The sequence below is a fragment of the Netta rufina genome, assembly GCF_964035555.1.
Source record: "Netta rufina genome assembly, chromosome: 2".
Lineage (NCBI taxonomy): Eukaryota > Metazoa > Chordata > Aves > Anseriformes > Anatidae > Netta > Netta rufina.
In genome coordinates this window covers 38,853,269-38,870,593 of record NC_140124.1, presented here as the reverse complement: position 1 = coordinate 38,870,593, position 17,325 = coordinate 38,853,269, and the positions used below count along the sequence as shown (strand labels likewise).

Sequence of the window (17,325 nt, the reverse complement as noted above, 5' to 3'; positions counted from 1 at the left end):
ACTGTCATTTTCCTTGCTAAACCCAGATTACTGCAAATTTAAAATCTGCACAGGTAAGTTTCTGCTATCAGTTCAACATTTAAATAGACTAATTCATCTCTTCTGACACACTTGGTAGATTTCATATAATGAAAATAACTAAAAGAATTAGTGCAATATACTGGACAGATCAAAATAAAATGTACTTTGGAAAACAAAGTTGCAAAGTTCATTACTGACAGACAGCAGTACTTATGTTACAGATACAGGAGCATCATTTATTACTGTTCTAGCCGTAAAGGAAGAACTTAGAACCCCCTTTGATTAGAGAGGAAAAAAGTTAGCTTTAAGTAACTGTACATTCTGTATACCTTTAAGCAACTCTTAAATATTACAGAAAGTATTAAACAAATGTAGACTACAATGCAGAGTACCTATTTACAGTACATTAATATCCAAATTCAAAATCAAGTTGAATGTCCATAATTGTTAGTGCACTATTTTTTCCTTAGGGGAAAAAACAAAACTGTAATGGCCAGCAATGATCAAAACAAGAAAGAAGTCACAGACACCAAGTTTGTTGTGGTTTTACTTGAAGAGCTCTTTACAGTTTGCAAAGGAAAAAAAATCCTATGTTGCAAAGTTGAATTTACTGGTTTGTACCTTCTGAACAGATTAGAAATGAAGTTAAACTTGATTTATCACTATTCGCTTTAGACAACTAACTGGGTTGATATAATTTACATACAGTGTACCAACTAAAACTCCACTTTCCTGCAAGCATAGGGTTCTTAAAATTGTTAATGCAAGTATTTGTAATTAAATTATTAAACTATGGAATGTATAACTAAACAGTAGATACCTGCAGAAACAACTGGTTGCATCAATACTGTGAATAAGTTTAATTTTTAGACCCTGTTTCTAAAACTGTTTTAAAGCACAATTGAGAATTATGAAAAGATCAAATTCTATTCATTTTAACAGTAATCAGTATTGAAGCTACAGGAACTGGCCAATTAGGTCCATCGAAAGTAGTTCTTCTATATCCCTACTGGTGAGTGATTTTTAAAACCTTTCAACTGAAGGAAGTTTATTCCGCTTCCATCACTCCTCTACTGCTGAAACATTACAGACAGTGGCAGATACATGCATGTTAAAATTTTAGGTCAAAAGGAAATTCTGTATCATAAACTTGACTATTATTGTAAGTCTCTTCGCTGTTTGGAAGCTGTATTGGGCCAGGTTAAGCACTCCAATTCCATGGTTATTAACAGTTAGGAAGCAGAAGAATATTCAGAACAGTTTAAAGCAATTGATGTTTTAGTTACTACAACATTGACTCTTGGGTTGTTGTGTGGGTTCAGTAAGGTCTACTCCTCTTCCTCGGGCAGAGTTGGCTCCTGTACTCTGTGGTTCATTCTTTGGCAATTTTTTTGCTATAAAATCAACAAGAAATAATAGGTAAAACTGAGATTGTTCTGATGTTAAATCACTTGAGTACACAAATAATCAGCACTTTATTACTCTATAAGCATATCAATATAATCACTATAAAATCTGATTTGATTCAGCATTTTGGTAATAAAAGAAGTTAAGACACTTAACTTCTTAATGATTAACTACCTTATCTGAGATTTAGAAGTGAAATGCTTTAGTACCTTGAGCAGTAAAAAGTATTTGCCCAGGTATTCAATGCCAGTAAACAATGACTCTTGCTTTAAGATCAGGATGTTAGGGCTAAAAGATACAGAAAGACTGAAAAGTGATAAAACAGACAGAAATTGGTCAACCTACTGCCCAGATAACTAGACAGAGTAAGTATTGCTTACAACGTAAGTAATCCTCAGCACTAGACCAAGTTATGTTCCCTCTTCTCCTGATACACCCCCCCCCCAAGCTGTACCCTATCTTCTGTTCTTAGGAGTCAGTTGACTGTGGCAACTTCTTTTCTGTCCTTGTAGCTCAAGTGCACCTTCCCAATTAGTCATGAAAAGTATCACTGACAAGCACTACCCTTATGAGCAGCAGGTCTTTCTAGCTTTCTGTCAGAAAACTGCTAAGTTTTACTTAAAAGGACTTAAATGGGGCTGTTTTGCCCATGTTATCAGGACCCAATCACCATCCCTGTTCTATAATTTGGCTGTGGCCAGCTTTTTAAAGAACAACTTTTTCCTAAAAGTAATGAAATACAACTACAAGAACGGGCAGCAAGAATAAAGTTAGCACATCAAGTGAGATAAACTCAGTTGACAGAACACAAAAGTTCATGTGATATTAAGCTGCAAAGACAGTATGCAGACATGGCATCAGTAGAAAAATGCCTTCACAACACAGCAGCATTAGATTCCAGCTTCCAGATTCAATTATCACTGTCTCATAAGAGATATGTTACTCTAAGTTCCACACCTTCCCAAGGCATCTGCACAAACTGTAACATTACAAGGCATGTACATTTATATATTCGCTCTTACATTCCTATACTAATTTGTTAAACAAATCCTAGGTACATTTTATGATTAAGATGAAGTATTTGAAACTTTCAGTGGTTAAGTATACCACGAGAAAGGCATACTTGGCTTCCTTTTTTGTCTGCAGTTGCAACTACATCTTAATTTTGCTCAAATTTGAAGCAGTACCATCAATTGCGGAGTCAAGACAGTTATATGAATCTTGCTGACAGAATTAAAGTTATTGTAACATTGCTTAGCTATTACAAGTTAATCCAAATGTTTAGGTGCTTGACAGAAGACCTCTGCAAACATGCTTCAAGTAAATTGTTCTGACATATCAGCAGGAGCTGAAGGGGACTAAGGAAACTTCAGTAACACAAAAAAATTATTTACATGGATAACTGAAGGAGCTTGTGAGTATACAAATCTCAAGAAAACAATTCCCTTAAATTCTCAGTATGTTCATAAACTCACCAATTGCCATAAATATTTCATTTACATTCATAGATGTTTTGGCAGATGTCTCCATGAACAATAAACTGTTGTCATCTGCATAAGCCTGTGCTTCCTGAAAGATAAAATAAGAATCATAGAATAATTAAGTTTGGAAAAGACCTCCAAGATCCTGGTCCAACTGTCCCCCTGCCACCAATATTACCCACTAAACCATAAACCACGTCCCTTTCTTTAAACACCCCAAGGGACGGTGACACCACCATCTCCCTGGGAAACCTGTTCCAACCTCTCTCTGAGAAGAAATTTATCCTAATCTCCAGCCTGCACACCCCTCCCCTCCCCCCAGTGCAGCTTGAATACATTCCCTCTTGTCCTAACACTAGTTATTTGCGAGAAAAGGCTGACCCCCAACTCGCCACAACTTCCTTAACAGTGGATGTAGAAAGAATGCATTAGTTAATTTTAAAAACGAAAAACTAAACTCAGTTATTACACTGTACTTTTACTTCTAATAAGGGACAATTTCTATTCCGTTTTGAAAGAAGGTTTGTTGAAACACGACAAATTTATTCATTAGCTACGAAGAAGTTATGACTCCATCAAGCAGTTAAGCATTTAGAAATGCAATCTTAAAAAACCCTACTTGTCTTAAAAATATCCCAGACTAAACCTATCACAAAACATAATACTAGAAGTATTTATTAAAAAGACAGCCCTGATTCAAGAAACTAGCTGTGATAGCAAGAATGAACAAGCTCTTCACATTTGATGGCCCATCTTAGAAGTCTCTTACCACCCCTAGAAAAAACGTAGTTTCTGAAGCATCTTGAATCTTTCAGCTGAGGCAGATTGATCAGAACAGTTTCATTAACCTGACAGAAATTCACTATAATAAAACAAGTTTGAAATGTCAAGTGTCTTGCCACGTTATCTCTTTCTCTAGTCTGATTTTCATCTACTCACTCTGTACTTCAGTTCCCTATTTTTGCCACTTCCTGTTAGCCAGTTCAACTATGAATCCCTAGCGTCTTTTCATTATGTAATTGCCTTTGAATTCATCATGATATCTGTAAAAAGCCAAACTAGAATACCTATGAAGAAAAAAGAAAAAAAACATCTGCAGGGTTCTATATTCAATTAAGTAAAATCTGTTAAGACGCAAGTAGCTGTATCTGAAGTAACACATTGACCAATACCTAGAAATCTGCATTGTGTCATGCAGTTAGAAAAGGCTATCAAGCCCATGAGAAGACGACGAATCCATGTTAACAAAAAAACCCTAACATTCAAAAAACATTAAGAATGCAACTGTAAGAACAAAAAACAGTAAAGGTAGTTCTATGTTGGTAACTAAATTTGATTAGTTTTTTTTTTGACAGTACACATATATGATTTGTTACATACCACAATTTTTCACTGATTTTTTTCCATGATTTAGTCTTATGGTACAATTGACATGGAAGCATAAAATTAGAAAACCTAAATGTTAAACTCTGGCCAAAAAAACAAAACTAAAATTGCTGCTAATCTTCATTAATAATAATTCTAAAGTTACGAAACAATTCATTACTGTACACAGCAGTATCTCACACAATGACACCAAATAAGGATTAAAACAGTAAGAGAATTAATGACTAATAAATATGATCTTAAGAAAATTGGTTCAAATTCAACCAGCCATGAATAAAACAGAACATCTCTAGTGAGTTTTTATTTGCTTTGGAAGCCATTTTCTGATGGCTTAGTTAAACTTTTTAGAAAACAAATATGGAAGAGAGCACAGCTATAACAAAAAAGAATACCATGGAAAGCACAATTAGAAGTTGAAACACTGCTTCAATGATATGCCTTAAACAAGTTAAGTGTGTCAATCACCTTTATATCATACAATAATCAAAATTCCCCCGCTGACAAGCCACAGAGAATCGTTTTGCACATAGAGTTTGTTCCTAATCTCATCCACTGACACTCTATTTACTGGTGATTTTAGATAGAAGGCAGGAGAATAGAAATTCAACTACCCCTTAAAGATATGTAGATAAATTAGTTATTCCTCAAAAATTAAACTTTATTTTTATTACTTATTCTTCTGAATAAGTAAATAAGTAAATAAGAATAAGAATTGGTACATATCACTCGTACAGAAATAAGACTTTCCAATAGCATGTAGAATTCAATTAGTCTCAGCTGATGCTTATATTTAACAGCATGACCTCCGTAACAACTAGCTAGCCTATGCAAATAAGCTTCTCAGTAGACTTATTTACTTTCCACTCCAACAAAATGCTATTTCTATAAACACAAGTTCCATACATACCTGAAAATCCACAGCTCTTTTGTTAGCTAGATCAGCTTTGTTTCCTGCTAAAGCTATTACAATGTTAGGACTTGCTTGTCGCTGAAGTTCCTTGACCCAATTTTTCGCTCTGGCAAAGGACTCCTGTAAATGATTGCAAAATGATGTAACTTGAGTATTATCATCCTTTTGTACTCACCCATTATCCTAATCTGTTATCTCTACTTCCAGTGAAATGCCAATTGATGCAAGGCTACCACCTTTGTCCAAATTGGCAAACTCCAATCTGCCAACAGTCTAACACTTTTTTTTTTTTTTTTTTTTTTAAAAAAAGATACATTTCTAGCTTAGTTCTAAAATATGCTTAGATGGGACAATGCTGAAAAAATAAGTAAAGATAGGAAGATTTATGTAGCCCAAGTAAGGAAAGCCAGAAAATAGGAATTTTAATTCCTCCTCTGAAAGAATCAAGTTTATGAATATATTTGAAGAGTCTCAAATATTTTCTAACTAATAAGCACTGGCTAATACAACATAAGGATGCCAGGTTTTTGAGGGTTTCATTTTTTTAAGTCTCTTTTTACCAAAAGCAAATGAAGCTTATCTGATCTAAGTCCAGATAAAAAGAAATCAAATAATGTGAGGTTATGGTCTCAATGGTTTGTGCTGCCTTTCCAATCCTTACATATTACTTGCCAGAATAATACATTAAAACTTTTTCCACCATCACAAATAAATTGTCACTAGCATTGTGGTGAGTGTAACAGTTCGAGTCAGATGAAGTGAAGTAAAAGTGGGTTTAAAAAACCTCTGCAAGTGATTTTTTTTTTAAATTTAAAAATGCTAGAAATGGTCTTTTGGCAAGAAAAATTTCCAGACACAATTTAACATTACATAGCCCAACATTACATGATCAACTGATACAGACAAGTCAGTTAAAAAAACAAAGACAAACTCAAGACCACTGAACTTCCAGATCCCTCTCATACCTCTTTATATTGTACTTACCTCATTTGTAATGTCGTATACAACTATAGCTGCTTGTGCTCCTCTGTAGTACATGGGTGCTAAACTGTGATACCGCTCTTGCCCAGCTGTATCCCAAATTTCAAATTTTACCGTTGTATCATCAAGACACACAGTCTGTGTTAGAAAAGCAGCTACAAAAAAAATAGAGGTGCTGAAACCAGAAACCTGCTTCTATCTACATATTCATATAAAATTATATTACTCACAGAGATGCATCAGGCATGATTTCCTTGACAGTTCAAGCCTATTATTAAAATATAACAGGTCTGAAGCTGGTAGATTGGAACTGATCAACAGAGAACAGTTCCTTAAACAACCAGTCTTTCTTCACATTAAAGACATAAGAAAGCAATAATTGGAAAGATTTTTTTTCTAATAGCAAATCTGAGTAACCATGACTTCTCTCACATCTACTAGTAATATTTCATCTTGATACAACAGACAGCACTCCTTCATGATATACTCCAACAGCTCAGATATTTACAGTTCTACACTCCATTTACATTATTTGAATAGCATGTTAAAGCCTTGATTTGCAGCTCCTGGCAACTCCACCTTTGCTAATGATTGTGGAAACAAATCACTTCTCAGAAGTCCTTGTTCGTAAAGCAGCCATACAGGTGCATTTTTCACCAAGCCACCTCAAGAACTGCTTTCAAAGCACAATTTTCACAGCCTTCAGTTTCAGGGAAACTTATATCCATTGCCACTACAGCTGAATATATCTGCATACCTAAAAGCTGGATCTATCATTGCCCCTAAATAATGATCTTCTATTTACAGAAAACACTATGTAATTGATAGCAACTCTTCAAGCAGTTACTCCTAGCAGTATTTTCCATTCAGATTACAGTTACATATTACAAATACAAGGGTGAATACACATATGCTACAGAAACCACATTAACAAAATTAAGCTCAACAAAACACTAAGGGAAGCCCCCTACTTGGCAGGAACAGTGGACTCATCAGTGACCAAACTCAGGTTAAACCAAACACCTGAAGTGGCACAGACCAACAGATGTTAGCCTGTCCTAATTACTCCAAGACATTGTAGCCTATGAACCACTCCTGAACTGCTGCAACTTTTGACTAACTTATTACAGTAAAACAAAAGCAAGTCAACCTTGCTCCACAAAGGACACAGTAACTACCATAGCGAAGCTGACCTGTCAGTGGTCAGATGTTCCTGCTTCAGGGGTATTAGCATCCACTGGAGATGAGCAAGCAGGTTGGAGAAGGGAAAGGTTTTGATGTTCCAATGTTAAATCACTAAGTTTCTAAGGGCTAAATATCCAAGCACTGGTAAAACAGGCTCCGCTTGGTAGCTCCCCAAGCAGCCTAGAACCAGAAGACAGACCAAAAAAACACAAAACACTCTGCACCATACTAAGGGTTTCCTCCTCAACCAGCTTAAGGTTATATTTCTCCAAGACAGAGACAGGAATACTAAATGAGTGAAATTTGACATTCTTACAGATATTCTCTTCAACATAAGAATGTACTTACACTCCATAAATGAAGGGATATATTCAGGAAGAGAATTAAAACAACGGTTTTATTCTGGGCCACCCTCTCGCTTTTGTTGAAAGGAAGCTTTCAACCACAACAAAAAAAATTAATTTCAGCAAACAAGGTACCTTTCTTCTGTATTGCAAGGCCATACTTAATTGATAATCAACCATGTTAAGGATGATAGACTTTCAAGATAATTAACATCAATACTTTTATCTTAAGCAACTAACAGGCACTGCTGCACTAGTCTGAAGTAGAGAAGTCCAGTTATCAAACATGACCACCATCCAACATGTCTGCCTTGAACTGCACTCTTTCAGAAGTTCTTATTCAGACTCTCAATGCACATAATCCTCCCTTTGTTAAAAGCCCCCTCTGTATACAAAGGAAACTACGCCTAAAGCAAATACAGGCTACAGTTGCACAGCTTTCTCTACAGAAAACTTTCAGAATCCCAAAGTTGATGCACTTAATATTTCTCAGCTGTATTATACAGCATTTCCTTGCTTCTGTTTAGCGCAGAAGAGGAATAAGTTAATATAAAATTACACTAACGTGCACATATTTCAGCTTGGAGTTAAGTCTTCTTTAACCTTTGTATAGCTTTTAAACAGTTAAATAGAATTTGAGTTCTCTCTAATTCTACCAAGACTCTGAAACAAGAGAAAACAAAAAGGAGGTTAAATGAATTAAACATTACTGAACTTTAACAATGAATTTCACTGAATTTAGTGTCGTTTATTTTTTCCTTTTAAAAAAGCAGATATAGTGAATTAGCTTGTCAATGTATCACTGGGAATGTTGTCTATATTATCACATAACGTATGTAATAATACATAAATCTTCGACACTAACACCTATCCCAAAACCATTATAATAAGTACAAAGACAAAAATGAGCATTAGTTAGGTGTTAAAGGAGAAAAAAGTGGTTCTCCATTTATGCTGACAGATATACAAAATAAATACATCTAACACCTAGAAACAGGGTAAAAAGGTGATGTAGTGAGATTTAGCTTACCTTCACTTTTGTAAGCTTAGTAGATTTTTACGTCTTGTCAACTGTTCATATGTAAAGACATGGATGACTAGAAGGGCTTGCCATAAATATAGTGAAACAACCTGATTCATGCAAGCAGCAGAAGGGGCTACGGGACAATACTAATCAATCCATATCTTGTTTTAGTCTGTATGCCATTATACTGTTTTAAGAAAGTGTTTAGGTTTATTCAAGGAAGCTCAGTAAGCACAAACAATTTCAATACGCAAGCTAGCAGAAGAAAACGGGGGGAAAAATGAAAACGTGTCATAGTTAAACTGAATTTTTTTTGACTTCTTACAGTCAACACAAAATTTTTCTCATGTCACAAAACGTAAAAATAGTATATTAAATATCATGATTAATGACAAAGGAAGTGCATGCAGACATAGCAAGTTCTCCCAATTCAAAAGCAGAGCCAGGCTGCATAAATACCACCACAACCTTGTGAAAAAAATGCATACAGCATGATTAAAAGAGACACACACACACCTACGAACAAAATTCAACATAAAGTCCACTTCTCAAAACTATGCAGTTCAAGCACGTTTACTTTCTCCACTTTGACATGCATGTTTCCTACAGCCTCGTGCCAACTACAGTTTTCATCTTACTAAGTTACAGTTCTCAAATAGAGAGATGTAGGGCTCAGATTTGATCCTTGCTGTCAATGACCCATTCTCAAAGTGCCATCACATTCAAGGTTATCAATTCCAAGAACATAAATTCAATGTGAAATAAATAAAAAAGGTAAATTTTCTCACCTCCAATTGTACTTTCTTGAAACTCATGAAACTGTCCTTTTACAAAACGAAGCACCAAACTTGATTTACCAACTGCAGACTCTCCTAGAAGTACTAATTTGAATTGGCAAATTTTATTTCCAGCATTTGGCCCATTGGGTCTTGTTGCTCCTCGATTAGCCATGCCCAAACTAGAAAGAAGTCCTTTGTTTCAAGTTCTTGAAAGAAAGTCCAGGATTCAGAACTCAGGGGTGCTTCTGCTGGTAACAGCCTGGTTATGAAAAGACAGTGGGTGGTGTTAGCAAGCAAGAAAAATCTAATTCACCAATGCACCATGGATTACATATGATTTATTTTACTAATGCTAAGTAATACTCAGAAGTCAGTAACAATAAAGAATGCAAAAAAAAATTGAGGAGACTTATGGAAATCCCAATCACCGCATCAAGTTCTCTGCAAGTACACTTTATCAATTCATATTTATAATTTATAACAAATGCAGTTTCCTTATATAATGCTTTGTACATCAAGATCTGTACTTTTTAATGCCTTTCCTAGTTAAAAATGTACTTTTAGAAATAAAACCACAAAGCTTTGCACATGTAGAAAAATTTAGTCTTTTGACCACTAAGAAATCCAGATCACTTTGTGCAAGCCAGAGAATTATCAAATGGTAATAAACTGAAATTTCCAGATCTAATTTCTACATCCTAGCCAATCGATACATATAAGAGACCTTTGTTAAGAAGATGTGTTAACAGTGTATTCCTTGGTATATCTACTCTTCTTGTAAGCTTCTTCAAAAAAAAAAAAATCACAATGTTTATTCATATGGACAAAGAAGCCTTTAGTCTCTGCTATTCTCACTTCCAAGCCAAACACACACGGTTTTACACACTTAATAGTGGAGATTAGTGTCTACATGTGAAAAGATTTAACATATGAAAGACTGGAATAATATTTTCTATATTCCCTTTCTTCTTACTTCCCAAAACAAAATTCCAAGCAAGTCTGCAGGAAGAATACCCAAGTGATGGTTACTCAACTCTCAGGAAAAAAAAAAGAAAAAGCTTGGCCTACAAGCCTAAAAACCCCTTGGCCTACAACTTTGTCCTACTGCAGATGGTTACATATTTGAATTAGATACACATGTTGAAGATAGAGTTTTTCTAGCATCTAGGATACAAACAAGTTAGCTTAGAGCATATTCTCCAAGTGAAGAGAATGGTTTTAATACTGCAAAATGAAGCAAATTTACTACCTTCAAAAAAAGTCTTGCTCTTTCTTTGTTATGGTAAAGCTACTACAATTTGAACCAAGTAGTAGCCTTAGCTATCTTCCCATTTCAAAACATCAAGGACAGCTAAAATAATCATATAGCAGGCAGCTGAGGATTCCAGTTTGCTATACACCTGCCTCAGACAATAAGCCTTCATTCTCCTTCCTAACTCTCCTTCTGTAAACTCAGGACAATTTCTGAACAGACTGCTTCACAGCTCTAGCAGAACCCCATCCTCCACTAAATACTCCCTTATACTCAAGTTTCACAAGCATTATGTAAGAAATCAAAGCATTAGATAAAAGTGGATCAGTAACAAGGAGTTAATCTCTCCCAAATTACGTACAAGAGGAAGCAGCAAGGCATGGCCAACAAATAGGTAGCCCAGAATCCTGTTAGTGATTTGTTTATCCTTTCTTTTGGAAAAGTGATGAAAACAATTAAGTATTTTCTGTTTTAAAAATGCAACAACTGTTTGCACTGTAGCATTCTAGTATGTTTAGGTAACTATGAAATAATTTTAAATCTTTACTCTTAATTTATGTTTTATAGACTCTGGAGCATTAAGACATAAGGGCTAAATCCAGTGACCAACTATTTATCTTTTAACTATTTATCTTACACTTACAAAGCAGTTTTTACTACCCCTTGCAAAACTCTTTCAGGACCTAGAGATGAAAGAAGTTGTCAAGGCAAATACTGAATTTTTATGAATGTTCAACCAGAAATCTTCAAAGTTCACACACCTCTCCCTCCTTTATCAGAAATCATTCTGGACACTCAGGTATTGTGCAAAAATAACCACTTGTCAAGCTGACAGACATCACACTACTTCCAACGCCATTGAGTCCTGAAAACATACTGCAAACATTCTTCATTCAATAGGTGCATCCATATGTCTAGTAACTTAACCATAAAACCTACCTACCACAGTTGTACCACACAGTTCTTATGAACTTAGGATAAAAAAAAAAAAAAAAAAAAAGACTAAAAATCTGACAGAGAATACCCAACTGCCTTCAATATATAAAAGTCACTATCATCTTCTATAGGAATGCATGGAAGTCATCATCTTTTAAAGTTTCAAATTATATTGAAATTGTTCAGTAAATTCAAAATCATCAAACACGAAAAATGAGGAATACTTCCTTAATCTGAAGAGACATGGCCCAGGTATGACATAGCCATTACAGAATGATGTTGAACTTTCTTTTTAGACTGGTGTGCTGAATGTACTAGGAAATAGGATGTAAAAGTAGACTTCAATACTACAGACCCCACATATGCTCCAAGCCTCAGGCCACACTTATTTTCCAGTTCTTTAAGTCGTCTGTAAAATACTGGCTTTGAGAACCAAAAAAAAACACCACGCAGAAGACAGGAACACTACTTTCAGTACCCTACAAACACAAGTTTAATTCTTTTTTGACAAATTGCTTTCAAGGCAACTCTGAACACTTTCTTCAAGAGCTCGGCAGCTGTACCTATTTCTTACTCTTAGCTTGAGTCAAAGTCTCCAAGAACAGATCCCACCAAACTGCCCCATTCAACCCTGCCCCTGCTAGCTTTGTGTACCGAGTAAATTTTGTCATCTACTGATGTGTTTGGAATACCTGAAAAAAGACAACCTTAAGACATTTTCATTCATCTACACAAAAAGAAGTATACAACAGTTTCACTTAAACCAACTTCTTAAACTGGTACATATGGATGTGAAGTTACTTTTATGTAAGTATCTGCTGAGGAAAATACTATGAAAATTTTTAAGTGTGTACATCCTCATATGAATAGAAATGGAACAGATTGTCCTACTTGTATGGAGTTTAATGCGAGAACTCCATCATATACTATCAGGCAAGGACCATTTTGCAGTCATGGGTACTACAAATATATAGCTCCTTCTGGGGAGTAGGAACTTCCACTCTTCTCCTGAATATCCCCAGTGGGATAGCATCTCCGTGATGAAATGTCAGAATAACAAAGTTTACAGCATACCGTTAGGAACGTACTTCTGTTACCAAGTATTCCTACTAAGCAATTTACCAGATGTTGTGTACTCTCATCCCTTCAGAAATTTCTATTCTGCTAGGTAATCCTTCCTTGTTAATGATTTTTATTTATTGGAAGGAGAGAAGAATCATAATTATATTCATAGAACTTCCCATAAAATTTCTTATGTTTGAGTCTGTGAGCAGAATTCCATCAGTCCTAACCAATATCTACAAACTCACAACTTAATGGAATAATTCACAGCTATTTAAGTGTTCAGATCAGTGCCTATTTTAAACAACAAGAAAGCTGATAGAGACTAATAGAGAAGTATCAAAATAACACTTGTGTCAAAAGCCAACCTACTAAAGGGATTAAGACAGCTAACACCATTCCTACAATAAATGCGATTAAGTGCATAATCAAACACAAAGACCACAAGAAAAAAAATGATAGATTTAAAACTGGAACATTCAACCACTTGAAAAGACTTCACATTTCAAAGCAAATAACATTTCTTATCATAAGTAATATTGTAGTAATTTCTAATTCATGAACAGAGGAAGACTGGTGTAACAGGGAGTTTGCAGCCATTATCTAATTTCTTTATAATGACTACCTTCACTGTTTTAAAAAAAACAATATCTAGATCAAGTTATTTATTAAGCACTCACACTAATAAAGTTTTCTATTATTCCCTTCCAGGGTTGACAGAATTAACATGGCATCTTACTGCAACATTCAAGATAGCCGTGCATGTCACTATCTAAATATTTGTTGCATTTAAAACAGTTTATATTGAAACATAGTGAGACAGTAAAGTTACAGAACTGAACCAACAGTCGCTGCAAGAAGATCATGGCTTTCCAATTAAATGTAATAGCCATCTCATCAGCTCATATGAATGAAGTATAGTACTGATTGCTTTGTGATAAACTGGTTTATCATACAGGAAACATAAGCAATGATGACTGTACTATCATTGTTTCTAGTCACCTTACTTTAGCTAGTATTTACCTTTTACTGACATCTCTTATTACAGGATAAAAATACCATCTAGGTAGGCCATCTATCCTGCCTGCAACGCTGAGAAATCACCACCAAATTAGAAAAAAAAAATGAAGATGCCATGCTTTTTATTCAGTCTTAATAGTGTGTGGAAGGAGCTCTGTAATTTCAGTTTAGCTAGCAGTTCAGCCTGGGGATGGAAGACAAACCATGAAAGAGACAAAGGTAGGGAAAAAAAAAAACCATGGAAAACGTTGAGAGAATAATGGCCTTTTATGGGCCTATTGTTTGGAGCAACATTTTGATAGTCCTTAAACAATTCAGCTCTCCTGGAAAACGCATAAGGACAGAGGTACGATGCCTTCATCTCCAGCTAAGCCGCAGGCAGCGCACACGCTGTACACCAGGCCCGCCGGTGTCCCCGGGATGGCGACGCGCTGTCTTCGCCTTCCCACCTCACCCATCGCCCCCTTCTCCATGCACAAGCGAAAGGGAAAGCGAGGGCGCTACCACCCCACCTCCCGCCGCACACCGCCCGAGGGCCTGGCGGGACACGACCCTGCCCTGGCAGGCAGCCCGCGGCCGAGGAGCCCCCTCCCCGCCCCTCGGGGCCCTGCCGCCGCCTCCCCTCCCCCGCGGCTCCCTTCCAGGCACGGGAATAAGGGGAAGTGGGAGAACCGGGGGCGCCATTTTGAGGCGGCGAGGCGCCTCCGACACAGCGGCCTCCGCAGGCCCGCACCTCAGCGGCCCGGCCTCCCCGCGGCTCCTCACGGCGGCGGGGGGGGGGGGGCGCCCTCGGAGCCCAGCCCAGCCCAGCCCAGCCCAGCCCGGCCTGCCCCACCTCACCCGGCCACACACGGCGTCTGTCCGCCCGTCCCTCTGTCCCTCTGTCTGTCCGGCCGGGCTGCAGGAGGAGGAGGAGGAGGAGGAGGGCAGGGGGAGGCGGCCCCGCGGTGGGGGCGAGGGGCGGGGGCGCAGCCGGGCCTCACCCAGAGGCCGCCGCCGACTTCCGCCGCCTCCTGCGCCCCGACCCAAACACCCGCACGCACACACACACACACACACGTATTTCCGCCGCCGCCTCCACGTCACGGCCCGCACGCCGCGTGCGCTTCCGGCTCGCGGCGCGTGCCGTGGCCCCTCCCCCCCCCCTCCCCTCTCTCCCCCCCCCTTCCTCCATTTTCTCGCCCCCTCCCCGCTCAGGGGCTGGGCACGCCCCGGCCCTGCCTCCCTGCCAGCGGGGGCGTCCCTCAGCCCAAGGGGGAATTCAGCTCCTCTAAACTGAGCCCTCCGCAGTAAAGCCTCACAAATCGCCTCAGTATCGAGTGCCAACGCAGCACGTCTCCCCTGCTAGTAGCAGGCACGCCCTGCTCTACAAGGCACTGGGCACAGTCATCCACGTTCCGTGCCACTGGGGCGTCGTGGCAGCCCCACGTGCCTGTCCAGTGTCTAGCCCAAGAGGAATGTGGAAAGGTTAGGAGGTGATGCCTGTAGGAATGGCAAAAATGACTGGAAGACCTGCCTCACAGCAGAAGAGGCGAAGACCTGCTGACCCCGTAAAAGAGAAGGGTGTGGGTGGTGTGGTGCCACGCGTGGGACCGAGAAGTGGTCCGTGTTAGAAGCAAAACAGCAGCAAGAAATATTCCTCAATCAACTATATTCAACGAAAGCCAACCGTGAGATCTTGAAGGAAATTCAAAGCAGAATCCATAAGATGTTTAACATCAAAAATTGTACCCATGATTAAGCATCATTAAACGAAAGTTGCCTAGATAATCCATCGCTGGAATATTGAATCAAAATTTGATACTGTTGTCCTCTTAAAATACACTTCAGTTCAACAACATGAGAAAAGGTTATTTCCATCCTAGCCAGATCCAGCTTGCACAAAAACATCTTTAGATGAAAACAAATTAAAATATTACACAGTAAATCTTTAGAATGACGTGAACTTAAATAGAATTTAGAGAGCAAATACTTATGTGGCTGCAGGTGCCTGCTGGATAACCCTATGACTGTAACACAGAGCTACAGTCTCCCTCCTGCTCTATGAAACTCCAAATCACTCACAGCTGGTTGAAACTGACAGCAGGAATTGCTGTCAACCAGCTGGTCAGAAAACAGCAGAGGTTCACTGTGAATGTATGAAATAGAGGCAGGAGAGCATGCAGCAGTAATTAAATGAGTAAGTTTCATTTACTATATTTCAGGCTCAGTGAGTCTGTGAATGTTAGCAGTGAAGATGAGTTTCTTCTGTTGTAGTCTGGATTAATAGCCATGTAACAAAAGGCCTGAAATCACCAGGATAGCCATTCCAGTGATCATGTTTTCATATTTTTTGACATCTAGGGTCATATGTCATTGTTAAACTAAAGTGAAACTTTGGGAGATGTTAAAAAATATGTAAGTAGATCATGATTTCACCAGATGGAGTTCTGTATTTTTCAGCATTTCTCATAGAATTTAATAATATGTTCTGTTTGATCTCTTCGTATTTAAATCTAAATATAGATGTGTAATAATAAATGAGGCTGTCTTTAGAAGATGTGCATAATCTCTTTATTCTGTTTGAATTTTCTTCTTGGTTTCACTTCTCCATTTTTTTTTCCCTTCATGCATCCATCTGTTCCAATATCCTCCTTTTTGTCTTTCCTCTATCGCTATTTGTGTGCATTTTCTTTAATCATATTATCCATTGGTTTGGCCATATCATAGCATATAGAATGTGTGCAGCACACAAAAAGCCATATTTTTTTATCTGTAAATGAGTTGAATAAAAGCAAATAAACTGAAAGTAACCATGCAGTAACAACAGCAAAGGATATCAGCACAGTTAGTGTCCATCAAGAGTTTCACAAAACTTAAAGCATTTTACATCAAGTTCTCTGGTCTTCAGAGACTTCAAAGAATTTACAAACTTAGAGTGTACTGTGATGGCCATCTCCATCAGGAGCACAGAATGAGAACTGTGTTGCAGAACTTTGGCTCTTTGTGCTTCATAAAGAAAGTGAAATACACATTTTATGTGGTTTCCATTCCTTTGTTTCAGCCAGTGCAAGATGGCACTGTACTGCGGGTATTGGATGTCAGCAAACATCCAAACATCCATAGCAGTAACGTTCAGATGACAAACACTTCTTGATAAATAGTACTTCTGTAGAAAGGAATATTTTTCAACTTTCTTTTAAAACAGTTCCCTGGAGATCAGATTTTTTTTTTTTCCTTAACACAGGAGATGACAACTTCACACTGAAACTAATTTGACTCAAGAAAGATTTAATCTTTTTTCCCTAAAAAGGAGCATTTTTTTGTTTGTTTGTTAATTTGTTAGCTTGTCTTTAAAAATTATAGATCTTTCCTACCCTGCAAGTGTTCTTCCTACACACCAATTAACTTTCAATCTATGAAAGTATGAATGTGACACTGATTCCTAAAATAAGCAGAATTATAGGGAGAAGGGGCACCCCTTTTATTGGATACATCTGAATAAATTTTGAATTCACGGTTTGTATCTGCATAATGAATGAAAATACAGGTTAAAAA

The 17,325-nt window shown here is 37.7% G+C and overlaps 1 protein-coding gene across 1 annotated transcript; it reads right to left on the bottom strand.

The window, feature by feature from the left end:
* Positions 1 to 550: 550 nt before the first annotated feature.
* RAB5A (RAB5A, member RAS oncogene family) lies at positions 551 to 14,834 on the bottom strand. Its single transcript, XM_084281271.1, has 6 exons — positions 14,629 to 14,834; positions 9,528 to 9,777; positions 6,190 to 6,341; positions 5,203 to 5,325; positions 2,904 to 2,997; positions 551 to 1,415 (listed from the first exon to the last, which is right to left on the bottom strand). Exons 2-6 carry the CDS (start codon positions 9,688 to 9,690, stop codon positions 1,300 to 1,302), a joined length of 648 nt encoding a protein of 215 aa, XP_084137397.1. The 5' UTR covers positions 9,691 to 9,777; positions 14,629 to 14,834; the 3' UTR covers positions 551 to 1,299.
* Between the last annotated feature and the right edge of the window lie 2,491 nt (positions 14,835 to 17,325).

Excerpts from the sequence above, each read along its gene's own strand:
- RAB5A (XM_084281271.1), bottom strand. The coding sequence starts at position 9,690 with ATGGCTAATCGAGGAGCAACAAGACCCAATGGGCCAAATGCTGGAAAT. Across the intron at positions 5,326-6,189 it reads TATACGACATTACAAATGAG|GAGTCCTTTGCCAGAGCGAA; the intron begins GTAAGTACAATA and ends AATCATTTACAG. Across the intron at positions 2,998-5,202 it reads AAAGAGCTGTGGATTTTCAG|GAAGCACAGGCTTATGCAGA; the intron begins GTATGTATGGAA and ends TTTATCTTTCAG.